Source organism: Colobus angolensis, unplaced genomic scaffold (genome assembly GCF_000951035.1).
Source record: "Colobus angolensis palliatus isolate OR3802 unplaced genomic scaffold, Cang.pa_1.0 Scaffold123, whole genome shotgun sequence".
NCBI classification, from domain to species: Eukaryota; Metazoa; Chordata; class Mammalia; order Primates; family Cercopithecidae; genus Colobus; species Colobus angolensis.
In genome coordinates, this window is record NW_012113475.1 from 248116 (window position 1) to 269759 (window position 21644).

The window sequence follows — 21644 nt, forward strand, 5'->3', positions numbered from 1 at the left end:
ACTATGATAAATTAGAAAGAGTGCCTGCTCTGATGTAATATCAAAGAAAATATAAAGTCTTGCCTTTGAAATGACTAGGACTTCATCAAGGTCGAGGCTTATATAAGTTTAATCTTATAAATTTATATGCTTTTGGTGAAACTGATGTGGAGCTATGATTTCACTGATACACTAACAAAATCATAGGTGGAGAGGGGCGCTTTGTAAAACAGATTTGGCTAACCTACATTTGCTTGCAAAGGGATTTCAGTGCTTATTGGAAAGCTCTAGCCAGGGAGTACAGCTCCCCACATACCTTGACTAAAAATAGACTTTGTCAGATTGGAAATGTCATTCTTTTTGATTGAGTTGACACTTTGGGAAGAACACACATGGAGCTCTCAGAGGAAGGGAACTCTGGACTAGGAGGATGCCAGAGCAGTCAGTCAATTCTGGCAATTAACCTGGTGACAGATGCCATAGCTACACTACATTGAATCCCATAATTGATGCTTTTTTAAGCATCATACTTACCTTTTATATTAATTTGCTAGGGCTATTATATTAAAGAACCACAAACTGGGTGGTTTAACACAACAGGAATTTATTATCTCACAATCCTGAAGGCTAGAAGTTTGAAATCAAGGTGTCAGCAATATTGGTTTCTTCTGGAAGCTCTGAGGGAGAATCTATTCTGTGCTTCTCTCCTTACTTCTGGTGATGGCTTGGTGTTCTTTGGCTTGTAGATGCATTACTCATCTTAACCAATGACATCTGCAACAACCCTATTTCCAAATAAGTGAATATTCTGAGATTCCAGGTAGACATGAATTTGGAAAGAAACTATTTAACTGACTACACATTCTAAGCCATTTACCCTCAGAAACATCAGCACAGTTAATTAGAACACAGCTAACATGGCCCGGGGTGCATGTTTTATTCCATGTATTGGGCAAGTCATTTAAACTGATTATATGCTGACAGTTATGTACCTACTGCTATGGTTTGAATATTTGTCCCCTCCAAAGCTCATGTTGAAATTAAATTGCCATTGTAACAGTATTAAGAGGTAGGATCTTAGACAGGTGATTAGGCCATGAGCGCTTAGTTGTCACAGCGGGGGATTAAGGCCATTTAAAAAGGGTGAGTTTGTGCCTCTTTGGTTTTCTGCTCTTCCAACACATGAGGACATAGAGTTCCTCTCTCTTTACCTTTTTGCCATTTGTTAACACAGCAAGAAGGCCTTTGCCAGATGCCAGCACCTTGATAATGAATTTCCTAGCCTCCAGACTGTGAGCCAGTAACTTTCTGTTCATCATAAATTACCCCATCTGTGGTATTCTAGTACAGCAGCACAAAAAGGACTAAGAGACCTATCTTGAAATGTTACCCAGTTAATTCAAGAGGGATCTCGGTGGTAACTTGAATGGAATAGCATATTCCACTCCTAAAGGTTGTATCTTTGTATGTTAAGGCTACTATAACAAAATACCATAGACTGGATAGCTTATAAACCGAAATTTATTTCTCATAGTTCTGGAGGGTGAGAAGTTCAAGATCAAGGCACCAGCAGATTTGATGTTGGGTAAGAACCTCTTGCTGGTTCACAGATCGTGCCTTCTCACTGTGTCCTCACATGGTGGAAGGGGCTAGCTACCTCTATAGGGTCTTTTTTATGTGGGCACTAATTCTAGTCACAAAGGCTCAACCCTCATGATGTAATCACCTACAAAAGTCCCATACCTCCAAATACCATCACCCTGAGGGTTAGGATTTCAACATATGGATTTAGTGGGGACACAAACATTCAACCATAGTAGGTTACAAAAGAACTCAAAGTACATGTCCATCTTGTAGTTGGTTAGTAGGTGGTTTTCCTATATAAAGCATGGGGCACATTGATGAAGCAACTGATAGTGAAGGTGATTGGACAATGAAGGATTGTATAAATCATGACACTTTTCTTTTTGAGAAATGGACAATAAAATGTCTTCTCTGGCTATCATTCTATTGCTGATGAGACAAATTTTGATACTTTGCTTTTTTTTTTTTTGCTATGGTACTTGGTGAAATAGTGACTCACTTTTATTGGCGTGTGCATGTGTACTAAAGATGAAAATGATGAACAACAATTTTGAGTTTGTATAGAACTTCCTTTCTGGAACCTTTATTTTTGGCAGGTATGTGGAAGGGGTGGGGGAAATAGATGATACCAAACAAAACTTTGGCAAAGGAACAACAACCCTAATCATAAATTTTTAGGCATTTCGGTGATTTTTGATATGAATATTTAAAAACATGTTACCTAAGCTAATGTTCAGATATGTACACATTGCTTTTTACTTAACTAGAAGATTTCAACTTTTTTCTTTGTTTATATTTCATGTATATCAGTAAAGACTCAAATGACTTACAAAATTAATAAGAAAGGTTTTAAAAAAATTACTGGTAAGGGGGCTAGAGAGAAGCCACTCAGATATTATGTGTGTGTTTGGCTGGTGCCATCTTTCGTTAGGGAAACTTGGCAAACTACAAAATCTTAAGAGTCTGCATTCTATCTGACCTAGCAATTCCACTTTTAGGAATTTATCTTACTGATATAATCAAGGGTGAGGCCAAATATTTAGATATATTCACTGTGTTTAGCTATGTTGCACAATTGTTTATAACGGTAAAGAATTGAAAACAATTTAAACATTCAATGGGGGAAGTTGGTTAAATGACAGCATACCCATTTTGTGTATACCATGCAATTGTTTAAAATGATGTTGCAGAATAGTATATGATTCTATTAAAGATGTTCAATAGATGCTGTTAAATTTGGAGAGATGAATGACAAATATTATGTGTAGAATAAATCACTTTTTTTTCTTTTTCTTTCTTTTTTTTTTTTTGACGCGGAGTTTTGCTCTTGTTGCCCAGGCTGGAGTGCAATGGTGTGATGCTGGTTCACCGCTACCTCTATCTCCCGGGTTCAAGTGATTCTCTTGCCTCAGCCTCCTGAGTAGCTGGTATTACAGGCATGAGCCACCATGCCCGGCTAATTTTGTATTTTTAGTAGAGATGGGGTTTCTGCCATGTTGGCCAGGCTGGTCTCAAACTCCCAACCTCAGGTGATCCACCTGCCTTGGCCTCCCAAAGTGCTGGGATTACAGGCTTGAGCCATCATGCCTGTGAAAGTCGAATAAGCCACTTTTTAAAATGTATATATATATGCATTGGGAAATGGCAAACTATCAAGAACTAAATGTGGTCAGTGAAAAGGACAGGTCATTTCATTTTCTTCTTTTCTCTTATATGTATTTAACACATTTCATATGGCAAATATATTTTACATTTGTGAAGAGAAAAATAAGTTGCTTTTTATTTTTTTTAAGTAGGTAAGGAAATGAGTACAATGAGAAAAATGATACAAGAAAGTTAAAAATGAATCTTGAGGTTACTTCTAAAAATGCAAGCAATAAGATTCTGTACAGATTGGCCACACATTTTGTGCTAGACTTTCGAGAGCCAACAGAAAGAGGGAAACAGAATCAATGACAGTATTTACAGTATCTGTGATAAGAATAATCTGTTAATCAACAACTTAAAAGTAAATACAATGGCAGATTTCACTGGAGTTTTACCTACATGTAGGCTGAAAATAAAATGCTGAAGGTCAACAGAAAGTTAAATACTAGTTTACCTCTATAAAAAGGTGGCCATAAAGTTTGGAAACAGACAATGTTATTTTATTTTTTACAGACTTAAGTAAATTATATTATAGTATATATTGATTTTACACATTGAACTCCCTGATTACTTACTTCTTCTGCGGTATGCTAAAGGTATAGGTTTATTCAGGAGAAATCAGAAGGAGAAATCAACTGAGGCAACACATTGCAGCTGCTTTTGCTTTTGCTTGGATTGGGAAAAATGTATCAATGCACCATGCTTTGTAACATCAGCATTGCTACAAGGACAACACATTTCACATATCATGTAATGTCACTGAACATATCATGTAATGTCACTAAACATATTAGGTAATAACAACAAACCATTTATTAGGTATATTTGCTGTTTCCAGATTTTTATGGCCAACCTATAAAGCTGTCTAATATTGTTATAGGCATGCCCTCTTGAAATTCCACAGGTTCGCTTTAGCTTTTCTAGGAAACAATAAAATTCCTTAAATTTCCTTTGACCCAGATATAGTATAACTTCAAAGGAAGGAGATTTTTTTCACATTTATGATTTCATTTTGGTTTTATACAAGTAAATTTTGGAAGACTATGTTTCTTTGCCTCTAGAAGGGTGAAACAGCTGCCTGATTTTTTGTAGTTACATGCATGCACTCTATGCAGCTACCTGATGACAAACGTGATCTTTGCTGCATTCGCCCCAGCACTTATTTTGCCAGTCCAGTCATAGTGACATGTTGTATGTCATTTCTAAGAGCACATATTAAGAGACCTTTTAAAAAGAGGAAGCTTCATGAAATATTTCACTTTCTAAAGGCATTATTGGATGAAATCTTCAGAGACCAGCTAATGCTCAACTTAAAAGTTTTCTTAGAAAATGTTCAACCATGCAATCCTGTTATCATCAATACATTTTAATTTATATGAAAACAATGACTTTCTCATAATTAAGGTAAGGTTCTTACACTTCATCCAAATGGCTTGATAAGAAAAAAATGCAAACCATGAATAGTTTCAAGGAAGATAGAGAAATAATCATAATGGCTGTAAGCTCTTTGTAGTCAGGAATGATGCTTCTTTTCTAGCAGTACTACAGGTGGAACATATTCAATAATATTAAAAGATTATTTGATGGTAATACTGATTTACCATGATGTTTTTCTTCTAAGTTGTTTAATATTAATAAATCAATGCTGTGTGTTACAGGACAGTTTTTAATAAGTTTAGTCTGGGTATATATAGACTGATTTTGCCATTAAGTACTGACTAGACTGAGAAAATAAGTACTTCTTTTGGATGTGGGGAACCAAGAAACACCTTTGTCATTACATAACCATACAAGGTACACATACTTTTTACTTGTCAAATAGTCAGTGCATTTCCCTCCTAAAGATATTTATTCTTCGATGGTGTATCTGAGAGATAGGATGTCCTGGATGTCCTGTTTTTTTCCATAGATTTCATCCAAGATATCAGAAATCTGTCTCTTTCAAAGTTTACCAAGTAAATATTTTTCTGCAAGGCAAGTAAATTAAACACAGGGAAGAAAGGAAAACAATTATCATTAAAGAGTATTGCCATTCTACTGAAAAATTGTTTCCTTTCAAAGTAGACTTAAGTATTTTAAGAAGTGAATGGTAACTAATGGAGGAAATCAGCATGTGTTCAGGTAGAGGTACAGCAACCCTGGGCACCATCCCCTTGCCACCGGGCATACCTCGTCTAACCAGTGATAGAGCTGAACCACATGGTCCCCATCAAAAGTTATAGTTAGTTTAATCCCTGCTCCTCGAGAGGCTAAGGCAGCAGGATTGCTTGAGTCTAGGAGTCTGAGGCCAGCCTGGGCAACATAGACCCTGTCTCTAAAAAAATATTTATGGTTATATGTTTATGTGTGTGTCTCTGTGTGCATGTGTGTGTACGTGTATTTGCAGTCTCCTCTGTTATCCAGGCTGGAGTCCAATGGTGCCATCAAAGTTCAAGGTAACCGCAAATTCCTATGCTTAAGCTATTCTCTCACCTCAGCCTCCCAAGTAGCTAGGACTACAGGCATGCCCCACCATGCCTATTTTTTTGTTTTCTGGAAAGACAGGGTCTCACTATGTTGCCCAGGCTGGTCTCAAACTCCTGGCCTCAACGATCCTCTTGCCTCAGCCTGTAACCCAAAGCCCTGGGATTACAGGCATGAGCCTAGAATTTATTAAGCCTTTTATTTTTAACATGAATGTTTTTCTTTTATAAAATTTATATAGGTTAGCAAGTATACATTCCTTGGTACAATTATTTGGTTAATGTTTGTCTCCCCTTTCATGGCAACAAAGACTGTACTGTTTTGCTTACCAATGTATTCACAGGGGCTGACATTATTGTACGTGCTCAGTAGATAGTATGTTTGTAAGAGAATATATGAGAATGCAGAACGAAATGGATGGAAGACAGGGCTATAGAAATGGAATGAAAAAGTAAACCATGACCTCTTCAAAAGTTTACATATCTGCTGTTGAGGCTATTGTTGATGCTGGAGCCATTTAAAGCCATTTTGAAGCGGGACATGCTTGCTAAGGAAATTGTCATTATACGTTGGCCCAATGAAAAAAAAATAAATTGAAGTACTGTGGTATCTTTACTGTTCTATGTAAGTTCCCAGGGTTTGGCCATTTATTTGGTAAAAGCAGCTTACAGTATCCTAACTTGTTATTTATACATCGCTCCTACCCCATGGTCTAGGCTTGAGTCCTTGATAACCATCCTTTTCCTCAAGATGAAATTTCATATGAAACACACTTGAGCTGACCGGCGCGTTGGCACACGCCTGTAATCCCAGCACTTTGGGAGGCCGAGGTGGGCGGATCATTTGAGGTCAGGAGTAAACCGGCCTGGCCAACATGGTGAAATCCTGCCTCTATTAAAAATACAAAAATGAGCTGGGTGTGGTGGTGGGTGCCCGTAATCCCAGCTACCCGGGAGGCTGAGGCAGGAGAATTGCTTAAGCCCAGGAGGTGGATGTTGCAGTGAGCAGAGATCGCGCCATTGCACTCCATCCCAGAAGACAGTGCGAGACTCCATATCAAAAAAACAAAAACAAAAACAAAAACAAACAAACAAAAAACACTTGAGCCACGGGCCAGACATATCAACCCAAACACTGATTGATTACAAACCTCATATGTGACACATAATAATAGGCTCTCTCGCTTTCTCCTTTGCAACTACCAGACTGCTTTCTCTTCCTACCAGACTGCTCTTTGGGCATTTCACCAGTTCTTTTGCCAACAGCATCTCTAAATTGGGATTGCATCTTTGTAATAGACTAAACTTTTGTGAAACTGCCACGTATCTGGAATATAGGTGAATTGTGTTACTGTTGTCCCCAGTGTTTCTTTTTTCTTTTTGAGACAAGGTTTCCCTCTGTCGCCCAGGCTGGAGTAAGTACAGTAGCTCAATTTCAGTTTACTGCAACCTCCGCCTTCCAGGTTCCAGTGATTCTCCTGCCTCAGCCTCCCAAGTAGCTGGGACTACAGGCGCACACCACCATGCCCAGCTAATTTTGTTATTTTTTTTTTGTAGAGACAAGGTTTCACCATGTTGGCCAGGCTGGTCTTGAACTCCTGACCTCAAGTGATCCACCCGCTTTGGCCTCCCAAAGTGCTGAGATTACAGGCGTGAGCCACCGCGCCTGGCCATCCCCAGTGTTTCTAAAGGTGTCCAGTGTGATCCAAATTTCAAAGGTTTGTATTTTTTCTTAGATAACGTGATAACTTAAATTCTGCTTTTTTAGCTTTCTTGTCTCAGTGTACTGGACAATTTGCATTATTTCACGGAGGGCTCAACACTGTCAGTCAGCCAATAACGTCTCATCCCCAGGATATACCTCCTTGAAACTTTCTTTTCTACTTGGTCTGTTAGGTTCTCGGGACAAGGGATTGCAGACCTGAGGTGATCTGAATGTCCTTGGAAAGAATCTCTCCTCAAAAGGCCTTCCTGGTTCAAATGCCAGGTTATGGAAATTCTTCCACTAGGAGTGTTATTCCTTTGGATTCAAGCGGTACTGTGCCAGTGTTCTGCATTTCACATTTAAGGGCGGCAGACACATGAAGTCACCTTTCTGAGGTTTTCTGCAAAAGATTAGCTGTGGATCAGATCAGGTCTAGGGCAAGCATAAAAACACTAGTGACCTTGAGGAGGAGGAAGCTCTGGGATTCGGCGCGGTAGGGAAAAGTGGAAGAGGACAAACTTCAAAAAAATCCGTTACTGGGTATCGGTGTCTTTCAGATTACAAGCTTTTAAGAACTGGTGCTCAGAGACTCTTCTTGCTATGCTCCCCCACGTCCACCCTCCAGCCTCCCCCAAGCCCGCCTTTCTTCGGCAGCCCCGCGCCGGTCTTCGATCCCCACCTCTTCAGAAGGGCGCCGGCGGCTGCCACGGATCTCCTTCCCCGCCTCTTCCACTGCGCAGCCCCGCGGGCCGGCGCCACGCTTCCTACGTCCTACGAAGGGGAGTAAAGCAGAAGACTAGCGCACTCTCCCTCAATTGTCACCCTCTAGCTTTCTTCCCGCCAGTGCCCAAGGCTTTCGGTCACCTCTCCATAAATAATAAAAACCAGAGCCCAGAACCTGAAAAGGCAACCGCTGATCGGTCCCGTTCGCTTCCCCGCCAGTGAAAAGCAATCTTTTTCAGCGCCAACGCTCTATGTCATGCAGTCCGATCTCGGCTGACACACCCGTGCCGCTGTCCCCGCGCCGGGCCCTCGAGTCCTGTCACCTCGGGCCGCCTGGCTCTGGGGCCTGGGCCTCTCCCCTCCTCCCGCCCTCGGACCTCGCCGCCCCGCCTCCAGCCCGCGCCACGGCGGCCGCCATTGGTGCGGGTCCTCCCCAGAGCGGCGCCCATTGGCCTGGTGCGAAGTCATTCAGCAAGCGCATTCCGCCGCCCGCAGGCTTGCGGGGAAACTTCCTTATTATTGTGACGCCGAAAACGGAGAAACCCCGAGCCGGGCGAGAGGGGCTGTGACAGTCGGAGTCCCAAGCTGCGGGTCGGCTGCTGCCGAGGTGCGCAGGGCGGGGGCCGGGGTTCCAGGGAGGAGGGTACGGCGGAGCTGCAGTCGCGCGGGGCCGCGTTCCGCCTGGCACTGCCGTCAGCGCGCGGCTCCCGGAGGGGCGGCTGCGGTTCCTCCCGTGGCTCCGGCGGCAGCCGCTGCAGGCACTTCCAGCGATGACCTGGGGCTGGGGAGCGGGGAGGTTGGGGCACGGCGCCCTTAGGACCCCGCGTGCGCCTCCCTGGCGTTCTAGTGGGCTCGCCCTCCCGCCAGAGAGCCCCGCGCCAGGAAAGGCGAGACAAGCCTTCAAAATGGGAGCGCCTCCCGCCCGCGCTCGGCCGCCCTGCCGCCCGGGAGGAATTGCGACGCAGAAAGTCTAAAGGAGGATAGTCCCCATGCTTGACCCCTGCCCTTATTTAAATTCTGGGGTTCCAGGGACCTCCGTGCAGTGAGGAGCGCGGACGCTTTCAATTGAAATGGGAGCTGGCGAGGCCCTGGCATTTTGGGGAACCTCGGCGGCCGCGAGGAGTTTGCGCTGAGGACGCGGTGCACGGCGTCCGCGATGACAGCGCCGGCAAGGCTGCGGGGCCCGGCACCACCCACTTCGCGGAGGCCGGGCCGGCTCGCCTCTCCTGGGTCCGCCTCCTGGGCGGGGCCGGGGGCGAGGGTGTGTGCGGACACGTGTGTACGGGTGTGTGTGTGTGTGCGCCGACACGTCGGTGCGAACCGGCGCGGGGGTGTCAGGAGCTGGGACGGCCGGGGGCAGGTGAGACTTGAGTCATTTGTGAATGTGTGGAGTGGGCAAACCAGGACAGCCAGACCGAGAGGAGCATGTGTAACCTGAAACAGGTGAGCCTGTAGAGTCAGTGTTTAATGCGACTGTGCACGGAATATGTGTATGCAGCGTGAACTCCAGGGAGTAAGTATTTGAACTTTGCTGTTGGTCTGTCACTGTTTCTGGCTGCTTTCTGATTGCATTTTCCATTAGCTTTCAAATCAGCCCCATTAGGAAGTACCTTAAATTCAGAGAAAAGCCTTCCAGGATTTTGCTTGCATTCATCACGCACAGAATGCTTTGGGAAAGACGATTCAAGAGCTCTCTTCCATTTTTGTGTGTCTTCTGGCGCTTTCCACAAATAGGAAGCTATTTCTAGAACCTTTTATTTGATGATTTGATAAGATCAAGTGAGCTGATTTTTCAACTCCAGACTTGAGAGAAATAAAAAAATAAAATGAGTTTTAAATGCAGTGATAGAGAGGGTATCATGTTTTAGTCGGCAGAGTACTGTGAAGCTCTCTCCTTTTGTACTTTCCTTTACCCTGGGGGAGGAGGGAGTAGCCTTATAAATCAGAAAAGCAAAGTACATTGCATATTCCAAAGCAAAGTGGTTGAATTACATATTCTACATCATGGTCGTACCCCCTTCAAGGTTAGGAACTTTCTGTAAAAAGTATAATGCAGGAAACAAGGAGGACAGGTTAGAAAACCTCTTTGACAGAACTTCTTTGGCATGAAAAACAAAATTAGCACGTTAGCACTAGCATCCAGTTCTACTTGTTCAGTCAGTAGCTGGAGTTTACTTTTTGAAGAAAAAAAAAGGGATTTCAGAATGTTCGATATTGTGTGGTTGAAGCCATTCGTTATAGCATTTCATTCTGAAGACCAAATTTAAATTTATTAAGATTTTCATGACCAATTAAAAACTTTTTTTATACTTAATGAGAGTAGTAGTACCCCTACTGGAGACACAAGATAGTTATGCTTCAGTTTTATAAATAAAAGTAATATTCTCCAGATTGAATGGGATTTTCTGCATGGAGAGGTAGAAATACAGTTATGACAATATCCTTTTTTTTTTTTTCAAGATGGGGGTCTTGCTCTGTTGCACAGGCTGGAGTGCAGTGGTGCGATCTCAACTCACTGCAACCTCCGCCTCCCAGGCTCAAGCGAACCCCCCCCACCTTAGCCTCCCAAGCAGCTGGGACCACAGGTGTGCACCACCACGCTCAGCTAATTTTTTGTAGTTGTTGGTTTCGCCAAAAGACGAAATGGGCTTTTGCCATGTTGCCCAGGCCGATCTCCAACTCCTGGGCTAAGGCTGTCCACCCACCTGGGCCTCCTAAAGTGCTTGACAAAAATATCTTAAAATCATGCAGGACTTTTTCTTTTGAGATACTTTAGGTACCTCTCTGAGATGATCTCTTTTCATTTTGCATGATGGAGGATGTGGTAATGAAAGGGAAAGACCGGGTGCAGTGGCTGGCGGGGCGCAGTGGCTCACCCCTGTAATCCCAGCACTTTGGGAGGCTTAAGACGGGTGGATCACTTGAGGTCAGGAGTTGGAGACCAGCCTGACCAACATGGTGAAACTCCGTCTCTACTAAAAATACAAAAATTAGCTGGGCATGGTGGCAGGTGCCTGTAATTCCAGCTACTTGGGAGGCTGAGGCAGGAGAATTGCTTGAACCTGGGAGATGCAGGTTGTAGTGAGCCCAGAGTGGCCACTGCACTCCAGCCTGGGTGAAAGAGCCACACTCTGTCTCAAAAAAAAAAAAAAAAAAGAAATGAAAGGAGACAGTCTTCATAACAGTTGTGGCAAAACAAGCAGCTATGTGTGATACATGGAAAAATAAAGAAAATAGACAAAATTAAATTATTTTCCAAAACTTTCTCTAACAAAAATGAGAGATTTTAAAGTAATTCTATTTTTACTCCTCCCTATCAAATGTCAGGAATTTTTAGAAGGTGATATCTATATCTCTAGTTCACTTTTAGAGGTGATTGATATCTTTATAACTGGTTAGAGGTTATCTTACTAGTATTTAACCAAACTCCTGGCTTGAGATACAATGCATGGGGAATATTTAAGATTGAGTAATTTCAAGATATACTTATTTTCAGAGATTAACTCCTGTCTTTTTGTTTACAATAACATGAAGACACTTAACCGAGTTCCATACTAATGTTATTTATTATTTCTTTAACTTGCAGAACCACAGGGTGTGAAATATTTCTGGCTTTTAGTCCAATGCCAAGTGTGTGACCTGTGGTGAGTTACTTAATTTTTCTGTACCTCAGTTTTTTCATCTTGTAAATGGAGTCCTTTACATACATTATCCTGTTTAATACTGTCATCAACTCGGGCTAAGATAGCTACCTAGAGAGGCCTAAGCAAATCTCAGTGCCTTCCTGCTGCTCTGAGATAGTGAAGAGAACAAGGTGAGCCCAAGAAGTAGGATATTTGGTGTCTGGTCTCTGCTTCAAGCACTTAATTCTTAGAGGACCAAAGTTACTTGGCCTCTGAAGGCCTTAGCTGCCATTAAAATGAATTTAGGAATGTAAGTCTTTTGCTTAGAGGTTAGACCAAATGGACTTTTAATAAGATGGTAAATTTGCTAATACAACTCTGTCCCCTTTAGACATTTACTCCATTTAGAAATAGTACTTGTGGGTAGCAGAGACATGTGTTTCTGTGTAAGTGAACTGTTTTTATTATTACTCAGGGTGGGGAACCTTTAAAATTATCTGGAAAATAAAAGGGGTAACAAGTTGAGATAGTGGAAATTCTGGTTTTCTAAGAATGGAGTTCAGTTCACTAGACATTTATCAAGCCTCTACTGTGCTTCTATACTCTGCTGAGAATGGAAGGCACAAAGATGAGTAAAACCTGGTTCCTTCATGGAGAAACTCCCAGTCTGCACGTGGACAGGGTGTTAGTGGAGGAGGTATGAGAAGCAGCCAGACTGCCTCAATAGCGCTTTGCATTTTTTTTTTGTTTTGTGAAGTGTTTGTAAGCATAAAATAATGCATGCCATATGTGTTAAGAAACAACAATAAAAGGACAGAAGCAGAACATCAGCCATGCTATTGAAATGTCTCCCTTTGTGCTCCTTCCAGATTGTTCCCTCTATTCCTACTGCCTCCACAATCATTACCCTGTATTTTGTGTTTGTGATTGGCTTTTCTTCGTAGCTTTGTTACCACTGATGATTCTTAATCTCCAAATAATATATTTGTTATAGTTGTGTTTGAACTTTGTACAAATGCATCATACTCTGAATTCTTCTGTGACTCAACACTTTTTAAGATTTAGTTACAATGATGCTTATAGATGGAGTTTATATTTTACTGCTCTACAGTGTTCTATTTTATGCATGTGCCGCACTGTATCTGTTTTCTGTTATCTGTTGATGGATATTTGTTTTTTGCTTTTTTTCTATTTCAAATAATGCAGGAATGAACATTCTTATACATATATCTTGGTGCATATGTTCATGAGTTTCTCACTGCATTGGACTGTAAGATAGTCACAGTCATTTAGGGCTACTAACGTTAAAATTTATTAAAATAAAATATTAAAATTTCACTTATTCACTTGTATTAGTCACATTTCAAGTACTCAGTAGCCACAGATACCTACTGGCTACCATAGTGGACAGTGCAAATATATAGCATTTCCATTATCGCAGAAAGTTCTCAGTTTCCAGATTTTACTCATCTTTGTATCTCCATTTATTAGTACAATACAGGAGCACCATAGATGCTTAATAAGTTGGACAATGCTGGTCATATGCCTAGGAGTGAAATTACTGTGTGGGGAGGTATCCACATCTTCCTCTTCACTAGAGAATGCCAGCTTGTTTTGCCAAGTGGTTATGCCAGTTTATATTCCCACCAGCTGTCAATGAGGGCCCTGGCTGTTGTATATCCTTGACTTAGTATTGTTAGACTTTTCAATTCTTGCGAGTCTGGTTGGTATCTTTTGAAGGCAGCCCACAGCTTAAGCAGACAGCAGAGAAGTCATTCTTTCAGCTTCACAAAGCTTAGCACCAGGTAGTGAAGAAGGCACCACCTTTGAGGGGATGATGGGGGAAGGGTAGGAATGTTTCCTGTGTTGGCTGAAGGGGTCAGAGGACCAAAGACCAGCTAAAGTGGAGGAGAGAGAAAACAGCAAGGAGTGGATTCACGTTGTTGAAAACTTCTCTTTGCCTTCTATTGCCATTTCTCCCTTTGGTAGGAACATTTTTGATAATAAGGCAAGTCATTAAAATGAATCTTCTTTGTTACCAGAGTTAATTCTGCATTTTAATTTTGGCCCTAAATTTATTTAAAGCCTGAATTTGGGGGGTATCTGCCAAGCACTGAAGATTTTGGACATTGTCTTTTCCTGCTATTGAAAGAAACCCTCTACATATATACAACATTCAGGTAATTGCGTCTAAGCTTACTTGAAAGGAAGCTTATCTCTATTTTAAATGAGATTAGAAGTCCTGCCTGAGTGTTATTTAGGTCTCAGTGCCTTTCAAACAAAGGAATAAGAATGAGTTGTTAGGCTGCTGTGTGCATAGTCGCATAGTCTTATTATAAGACAAAGTTGAGGAATTGAAGGTTGTCTTTTAGCATTCAACTCACTAGAGCTAGTTAAAAGAGATTTATCTCCCTATTGCCCTCCACTCATGCCCTCTCCAGAGTTAAAAAGCAAATGCACACAAAAAACTTCCTCCTATCAACCTCAAATCCCTTTCATGAAAGTTATGGCAGATGGTGGTGATGCTACTTTGCTGTAGTGCAGATTTGGCAGAATGCAGCTAGTGCTAATTGCAGTGAGGAAGACAGGAGTCATAACCCCAGCCTCTTGGGAATTGTCCTGTCTGCTGAAGTCTCAAAGAAAAGCACTAGGAATAGGAGTAACATTGCCTAAAGCAGCTGACATTTACTGGTCACTTATTACTACATGCCAGGCATTGTGCTAAGCCCTTTTTACATGCATTTTCTCATTAATCCTCATAGCACTCTAGCACCACCTCCTGATTTTGGAGCTTAAGGTGGGTAAACATCTTTCCCTAGGTTTCACAGCTAACATGTGGTTAATGTAGGGCTTGGATTTTAGTTCTTTTGACTGTTAAGCTCTGCTAAGATTATCTTGAATCTCTTACCAAGAATAGATGAAAAGGTCTCAGGAAAGTTGACATTGAGAGAAAGTTGTCCTTCAAAAGTGGTCCTTTTGTTTTGTCATGGGGAAATAAGAGGCAGGAAATGCAGCCAAGGGGGGCTGGTGTACATGCTGAGGGAAGTGTGTCCTATATTTTGTAGCGAATTTCATAATTATGTATTTTGAAGGAAAAGAAAAGATTCTGCTCTTCCAGGAGCAAGCAACAGAGTGAATGAGGAAAAATGGGTGTAAGGACCTTGGAGATCAAAATGCCTAGCGATGCAGACCGTTGCTGAAACTAGACCTTTAAAGTCATGAACATCAGCTACAAGATTTAGGGGTCCAACTGGAGTGTACTTTGAAGTGAAAGCTGTGCTGGTGGCTGGCTTCTCTCCAATGCATTGAACTTCTCTCCTGAAATTAGATGATTTTAGTTGCCTTCTTCTTTAGTTTCAGCAGAGCATTGTGATGACCCAGACCATATTTATAATTATGATTGATAGTTTATTCACAGGTATACATCTTATTTGTGGTTGCTATTTAATTCTCTTGGTAGGCAGTTTTCATTTGACAAATTGAAGATTCCATTACTGTAACTCAGTTGGGAAGAATTTTTGAAGTTTTCAACAGTAGTCCTTTTTATTATCTTTTTTCATAAATTGTTTTTACTAGTCAGTCAGGGATGAGGCCATACTTCAGGCTGTTTACACAGGATTGTGCTTGGCCAAAGCACCCAGAACTCAGATGACTCTCAAGGACTGACTCATACCAGATTAACTACAAAAAGCTGATAGACACAGGACACCAAATTAATAATGAGAATTAAAAATCCTAGTAAGACTGAGATGCTTTGGTTACCTGGTCACAGTATTCTATCCCTGTAGTAGAATCTGCCCTATAAACCAAGTTATTTAGGGTTGCTTGCTAAGCAAGGCAATTGGTTGGGTGAATTTAACGACAACTGTTATGGAATCTGATCCACCCATCCACTTTTAGGAAATAATTACTTACTGGATCAGATAGCCAGGTTGACTGATCAGGGTCCCTGTTTCTCTGGAGAGTGGTGCAGACACATTGCAAAGTCTGGCCTTTTGGTTATCTACTTTCTAAGCTCCTTACTCTACACTCCATTGATGTGGTTAATAGCAGTTGAGCAAGTTGGGAAAAATAAATTATTTCTAGATTATGTGAGCTTGCTGGTCTATTTAAATGTGTATCATTAGACCACCACCACCCACCACCACCACTGCCCTGCTAGTTTTTCATTTTATTTCTACTTCCTTCCGCACAAACTTTGTAGTTAATTCAAATAATAACATTTAATCTTAATACATTTTTAGCGTAGAGTCTAGACAAGGAATACAAATCTTGGGAAGAAGAGAACTTTCTGGTTAAGACAGCAAGTTGAGATTCAGTTTTATATTTTATTTTGGGCCTTTTCATGCCTTTCCTGAAAGCCTCAAGAGTTCAAAGCATACCTCAGGATTACAATAAGGCAGTTTAAAAATTGGTATATACAAATTAAGGTCATTGAGTTAAAGCCAAAGTACTGTAATTGTTGTCAAGAGAGGTTGAAAGTATGAGCTTCCTCTGTGTTGTCATCTTTAATTTGTAACCATTTGGGCATGCTTTTACCTTGGGAGAAAGGAGTTTGTCATTTTAAAAGCTGACTTTGTACAGAATAGCCAATTAGCTGTCTCCTTCATACGATGACAGTTTTCTCCTGTAGACTGTCTGATATATGCAGCTTTGATGTGTTCTCCTCATATTATAATTCAAAGTAAGTCTTCACTATTTCCGTTAGAATCCATCCCCTTTTCATTACAATGAAATGAATGTACCAGTGAAAAGATTAGGCAAGACACCTTTGAAGTCTGCAATCTTGTTTTGAAATCCTGATATTTTGACCTGTAGGACCTAGAACAGTAATTCTCAATATGGAGAGAGTAACATGTTTAAGAAGTATGATTAGAGCCTGTAATCCCAGCACTTTGGGAGGCCAAGACGGGTGGATCACGAGGTCAGGAGATCGAGACCATCCTGGCTAACACGGTGAAACCCTGTCTCTACTAAAAAATACAAAAAACTAGCCGGGCGAGGTGGCGGGCACCTGTAGTCCCAGCTACTCGGGAGGCTGAGGCAGGAGAATGGTGTGAACCCGGGAGGCGGAGCTTGCAGTGAGCTGAGATCTGGCCACTGCACTCCAGCCTGGGTGACAGAGCGAGACTCCGTCACAAAAAAAAAAAAAAAAAAAGAAGTATGATTAGAAAAGGATATTCAGAATTATACTTAAAATGTATATTTGGAAACCAGCCGGGCTCGGTGGCTCACACCTGTAATCCCAGCACTTTGGGAGGCCAAGGTGGGCTAATTACTTGAGGTCAAGAATTCAAGACCAGCCTGGCCAATATGGTGAAACCCTGTCTCTACTAAAATGCCAAAAAAAATAGCTGGGTGTGGTGGCACATGCCTGTAATCCCAGCTAATTCAGAGGCTGAGGCAGGAGAATTGCTTGAACCTGTGAGGCGGAGATTGTAGTGAGCTGAGATTGCGCCACTGCACTCTAGCCTGGGAGACAGAGCGAGACTTGGTCTCAAAAAACAAAAAACAAAAAAGTATATTTGGAAACTGAAATGTAATCTGAATGTCCTTAAGACCAATCTTTTGCATTACTTGTTTGTTTTTAAGATGGGTCTCGCTCTATTGCTCAGGCTGGAGTATGGTGGTGCAATCACGGCTCACTGAAGCCTTGACCTCGTAGGCTCAAACGATCCTCTCACCCCAGCCCCCCAAGTAGCTGGGACTACAGGTGTGTGCTACCACACTTGGCTGATTTTATTTATTTTTTGGTAGAGATAAGGCCTCATGTTGCCCAGGCTGGTCTCAAACTCCTGGCTTAAGCTGTCCTCTCACCTTGGCCTCCCAAAGTGTTGAGATCACAGACGTGAGCCCCTGTGCCTGGTCACTATTTTCTTTAATATCCAGATAAAGTGATTTAAGCCCAGGGTGATGCTGATTAGAGATTTAGTGTCTTCCTCAAATTTCTAAGAATTTCCAAGGGGAAGAAGAGCATTTAGGTTCTCTTATGGCTCATCCAAAACTCTTGCTCAGTTGTCAGTCTTCCAGAGGGGTACTGAAGGCTTATTTTCAAGGTTCTTTTTATTCATGCTTGGCAAAATACAGCTATTGTAAGGCTGTTGTGTCTTAACTTTGATAGAAGGTTTGGGATTCTCAAAAGTAGTTACAGAACAGGCAACAACTTCAGACTGAGTGTTAGACACCACTGTTCTCTAAATCCATCTGCTGTTCTCTGCCACGGAGAATCTACTGTTTACTGGCCAGGTTCCAGACTTGCAGCCATATTACAGGCTTCAATCGCTTTCTGTTTTTTCTTTGTCTTTTTTTTTTTTTTTTTTTTGAGGTGGAGTTTCGCTCTTGTTGCCCAGGCTGGAGTGTAGTGGCGCCATCTTGGCTCACTGCAACCTCTCCCTCCTGGGTTCAAGCGATTCTGGTGCTTCAGCCTTCTGAGTAGCTGGGATTATAGGTGCCTGCCACCACGCCTGACTAATTTTTGTATTTTTAGTAAAGATGGGGTTTCACCATGTTGATCAGGCTGATCTCGAACTCCTGACCTCAGGTGATCCATCTGCCTTGGCCTCCCAAAGTGTTGGAATTACAGGCGTGAGCCACCATAACCAGCCAATCGCACACTCTTAATTTGATATCTTAAATAGGAGCATCTACTATTTTATAAGGCATGCTTGGGATTTCCCCCATCTCCTTTCGTCTCTAAATCTTGGACCTTTCTTTCAAAACCAGAGAGGAGGTGCATGAGGTATTTTCCTAAACAGAAGATCCATCCACTTAAGATTTCCAACTTTACCAGTAGTCAGAACTTTTGGAGTTACAATATTTCATTTCTGAGCAAAGCATTAGATAAAACTTCCCCTCTTATGTCTTTGTAAGCAAAATAAAATATTGAAATAATTGATACCTCTCCCATATTAAACACTAGGGGTTGTTCCCTCCTCCTTTCTGTTGTAGAAAAAATACTTTTGTGCCTATTATGTTGGTAATGACAATTCTCACAATTAAACTCAAGAAAGCCTTATCGGCTGATGTGGACCCGCAGAGGCAGTACACATATAGTAAGAGAAAGGAGGTTTAAAGACAATTAAAAAATCTTTATTGAGATATAATTCACATACCGTAAGATGTACTTTTCTTTTTTTTTTTTTGAGATAGAATTCTGCTCTTGTTGCCCAGGCTAGAGTGCAATGGCGGGACCTCAGCTCACTGCAACCCCTGCCTCCTGGGTTCAAGCAATTCTCCTTGCCTCAGCCTCCTGAGTAGCTGGGATTACAGGCATGTGCCACCATGCCTGGCTGATTTTGTATTTTTAGTAGAAACAGGGTCTCTCCATGTTGGTCAGGCTGGTCTGGAACTCCCGACCTCAGGTCATCCGCCCGTCTTGGCCTCCCAAAGTGCTGGGATTACAGGCATGAGCCACCACGCCCGGCCTAAAATTTACCTATTTAAAGTATAACATTTAGGGGTTTTTAGTATATTTACCATGTTTTAAAACCATCACCACAACCTAAATTTAGAACATTTTGCCACCTTCCAAAAGGACAGGTACAGTCACTGTCAATTCTCCTCTTTCCCTCCAGTCCTAGGCAGACACTAGTCTATTTTCTAGTCTATTTTCTGTTGCCTGTTCTATACATTTCATGTAAACAGAATCATATAATTTGTGGACTTTTGTGACTGGCTTCTTTTTCTTAGCATAATACATTCACTGTTCATCCATATTGCAGCCAAATAATATCCCATTGTATAGATATACCATGTTTTATTTAACCATTCATCGGTTGATGAACATTTTGGTTATTTCCTTTTGATATTGTGTATAATGCTGTTGTGGACATTCCTTTATAAGGTTTTGTGTGGACGTAGTCTTGCAGTTCTCTTGGGTTTATAACTAGGAGTGAAATTGCTGGATCATATGGTATCTTTATGTTTATTCTTTTCAGGAACTGCCAGACATTTTTACAAGCCAGTGTAGGATGGTTCTCTAACAGCCCCACATTATTGCCAACACTTGTTGTTACCTGGCCATCCTTGTGATGTGAATTGGTAGCGAGAGATGAGATTTTTTTTTTGTTTGTATGAAAGGGAAACATTAATTGTTAAAAGGTAATGAAACTTTAGGCTAGTGTCAGTAATCAGGCAAAGGTTGATTACCTGCTAAATAGAAGAGGTCTGTGTTATACTGTGGTCTCTGTTGAAGGAGATTAAAATCTTTTTTGGGGAGTTAAGTTATAAAGATAGAAAGCTACCAGTTAGGCAGTATAGTAGACATGTCAGAGGGATGCAGGCTGACTGTCACTGTAACAATCCCAGAGTCTCTCCGGTAGGAAGTGAGGCTTGATTCAGAGCTGGAACCAAGGGTAAAAGGGAATGGCAGAGAAGATAACATTTTTTATTTTTTTTCCATTTTTCGTCTTCACTTCAAGTGGTGAAATCCTACTAAGCAATCTAATATTAGGGTATGTAAATGAGTTAATTGGTTCAAAATTTTTTAAAACATTAAAATAAGCAGAAAATTCAAAGGAATGATGCATTGAGAAAGGATAAGGTGAAGTCTTGAGAGTGTTTTCAAAACTGTTACTAACTTAATGATTTGCCAAGATTGTTTCAGGTCATCTCCTGTACTCAGGATTCTTTAACAGTGATCTGAAAACCATATTCTGTCTGTTCACTCATTCATTTAAACAAACACAATTTATTTAAACTGTTTTTTAAACTCTTATTAAAATACAAAGTAGCATCATTATAACATAACTGCTTTCAACAGTATTAATATGTTTTATTTTGAGATGTAAGATATCTGAAGAATATTAAGAGGAGGGTTATTTTTTAAATTGGTTACATTCATTACTTGACTTTCTATGACCTATTTCTTTTTAATTAAAAATATATTTTTTTAACTCTCTCCTAGGCTACATGATTCCCTGAAAGATAAGAACAATGTTATGTTGGGGATATTGGTCTCTGGGCCAACCTGGTATCAGCACCAACCTGCAGGGAATTGTGGCTGAGCCCCAGGTGTGTGGGTTCATATCTGACAGAAGTGTCAAGGAGGTGGCCTGTGGGGGAAACCACTCTGTGTTCCTGCTGGAAGATGGGGAAGTTTACACATGTGGTTTGAACACCAAGGGGCAGCTGGGCCATGAGAGGGAAGGAAACAAGCCAGGTGAGTGCACCTTGTCTGTCTTGATTGTTGGTGAGAATGGAAAGTTGGAGGACACAGTGGCAGAGGGCCTGGTTGGAGCTTTCTCCAGCAAGTGTTCAGTTTTCAGGGAGGCTCTTTTGAACGGTGCAGGGATTCCCTCCTGATTGGAACCCTTGTGTCTAATTCAAGCCTTTTGATGGAAAAACAGACTTTTCTTTCTTTTTTTTTTTGTTGAGATAGGGTCTCACTCTGTCACCCAGGCTTGAGTGCAGTGGTGAGATCTTGGCTCACTGCAACCTCTACCTCCCAGGTTCAGGTGATTTTCATACCTCAGCCACCTGACTAACCGGGATTACAGGCATGTGCCACCACAAGACTTTTTATTTTTCGTCTTATTAGAGAACGTATGTAATGTCAGTTACCCAGGGAGGGGAGGATGACTAGTTAGTTCAGGGTTAGAATAAAATAGATTTTGCCCATTGTATTAGTTGGTTTTCACACACTGATAAGACATACCCAAGACTGGGCAGTTTACAAAAGAAAGAGGTTTATTGGATTTACAGTTCCATGTGGCTGGGGAGGCCTCACAATTATGGCAGAAGGTGAAAGGCACATTTCATATGGCAGCAGACAAGAGAAGAGGGCTTGTGCTGGGAGACTCCCATTTTTAAAACCATCGGATCTCATGAGACTCATTCACTATTATGAGAACAGCACAGGAAAGACCTGCCCCCATGATTCACTTACCTCCCACTGGGTCCCTCCTGTAACACGTGGGAATT

At 41.5% G+C, this 21644-nt stretch overlaps 1 protein-coding gene across 3 annotated transcripts in view; it reads left to right on the plus strand.

The window, feature by feature from the left end:
- Window positions 1–8555: 8555 nt before the first annotated feature.
- HERC3 (HECT and RLD domain containing E3 ubiquitin protein ligase 3) overlaps window positions 8556–21644 on the plus strand; it is a 125017-nt gene continuing 111928 nt past the window's right edge. The window contains exons 1-4 of one of the 3 annotated variants that reach the window (XM_011932472.1): window positions 8567–8707; window positions 11687–11744; window positions 13766–13903; window positions 20629–20883. In XM_011932472.1, coding sequence (XP_011787862.1) covers window positions 20658–20883 — 226 coding nt within the window. In that variant the 5' untranslated portion in view covers window positions 8567–8707; window positions 11687–11744; window positions 13766–13903; window positions 20629–20657. Of the gene's footprint in view, window positions 8708–11686; window positions 11745–13765; window positions 13904–20628; window positions 20884–21644 lie in introns of all 3 variants that reach the window. The other 2 variants (XM_011932464.1, XM_011932481.1) reach the window with 2 other exon arrangements.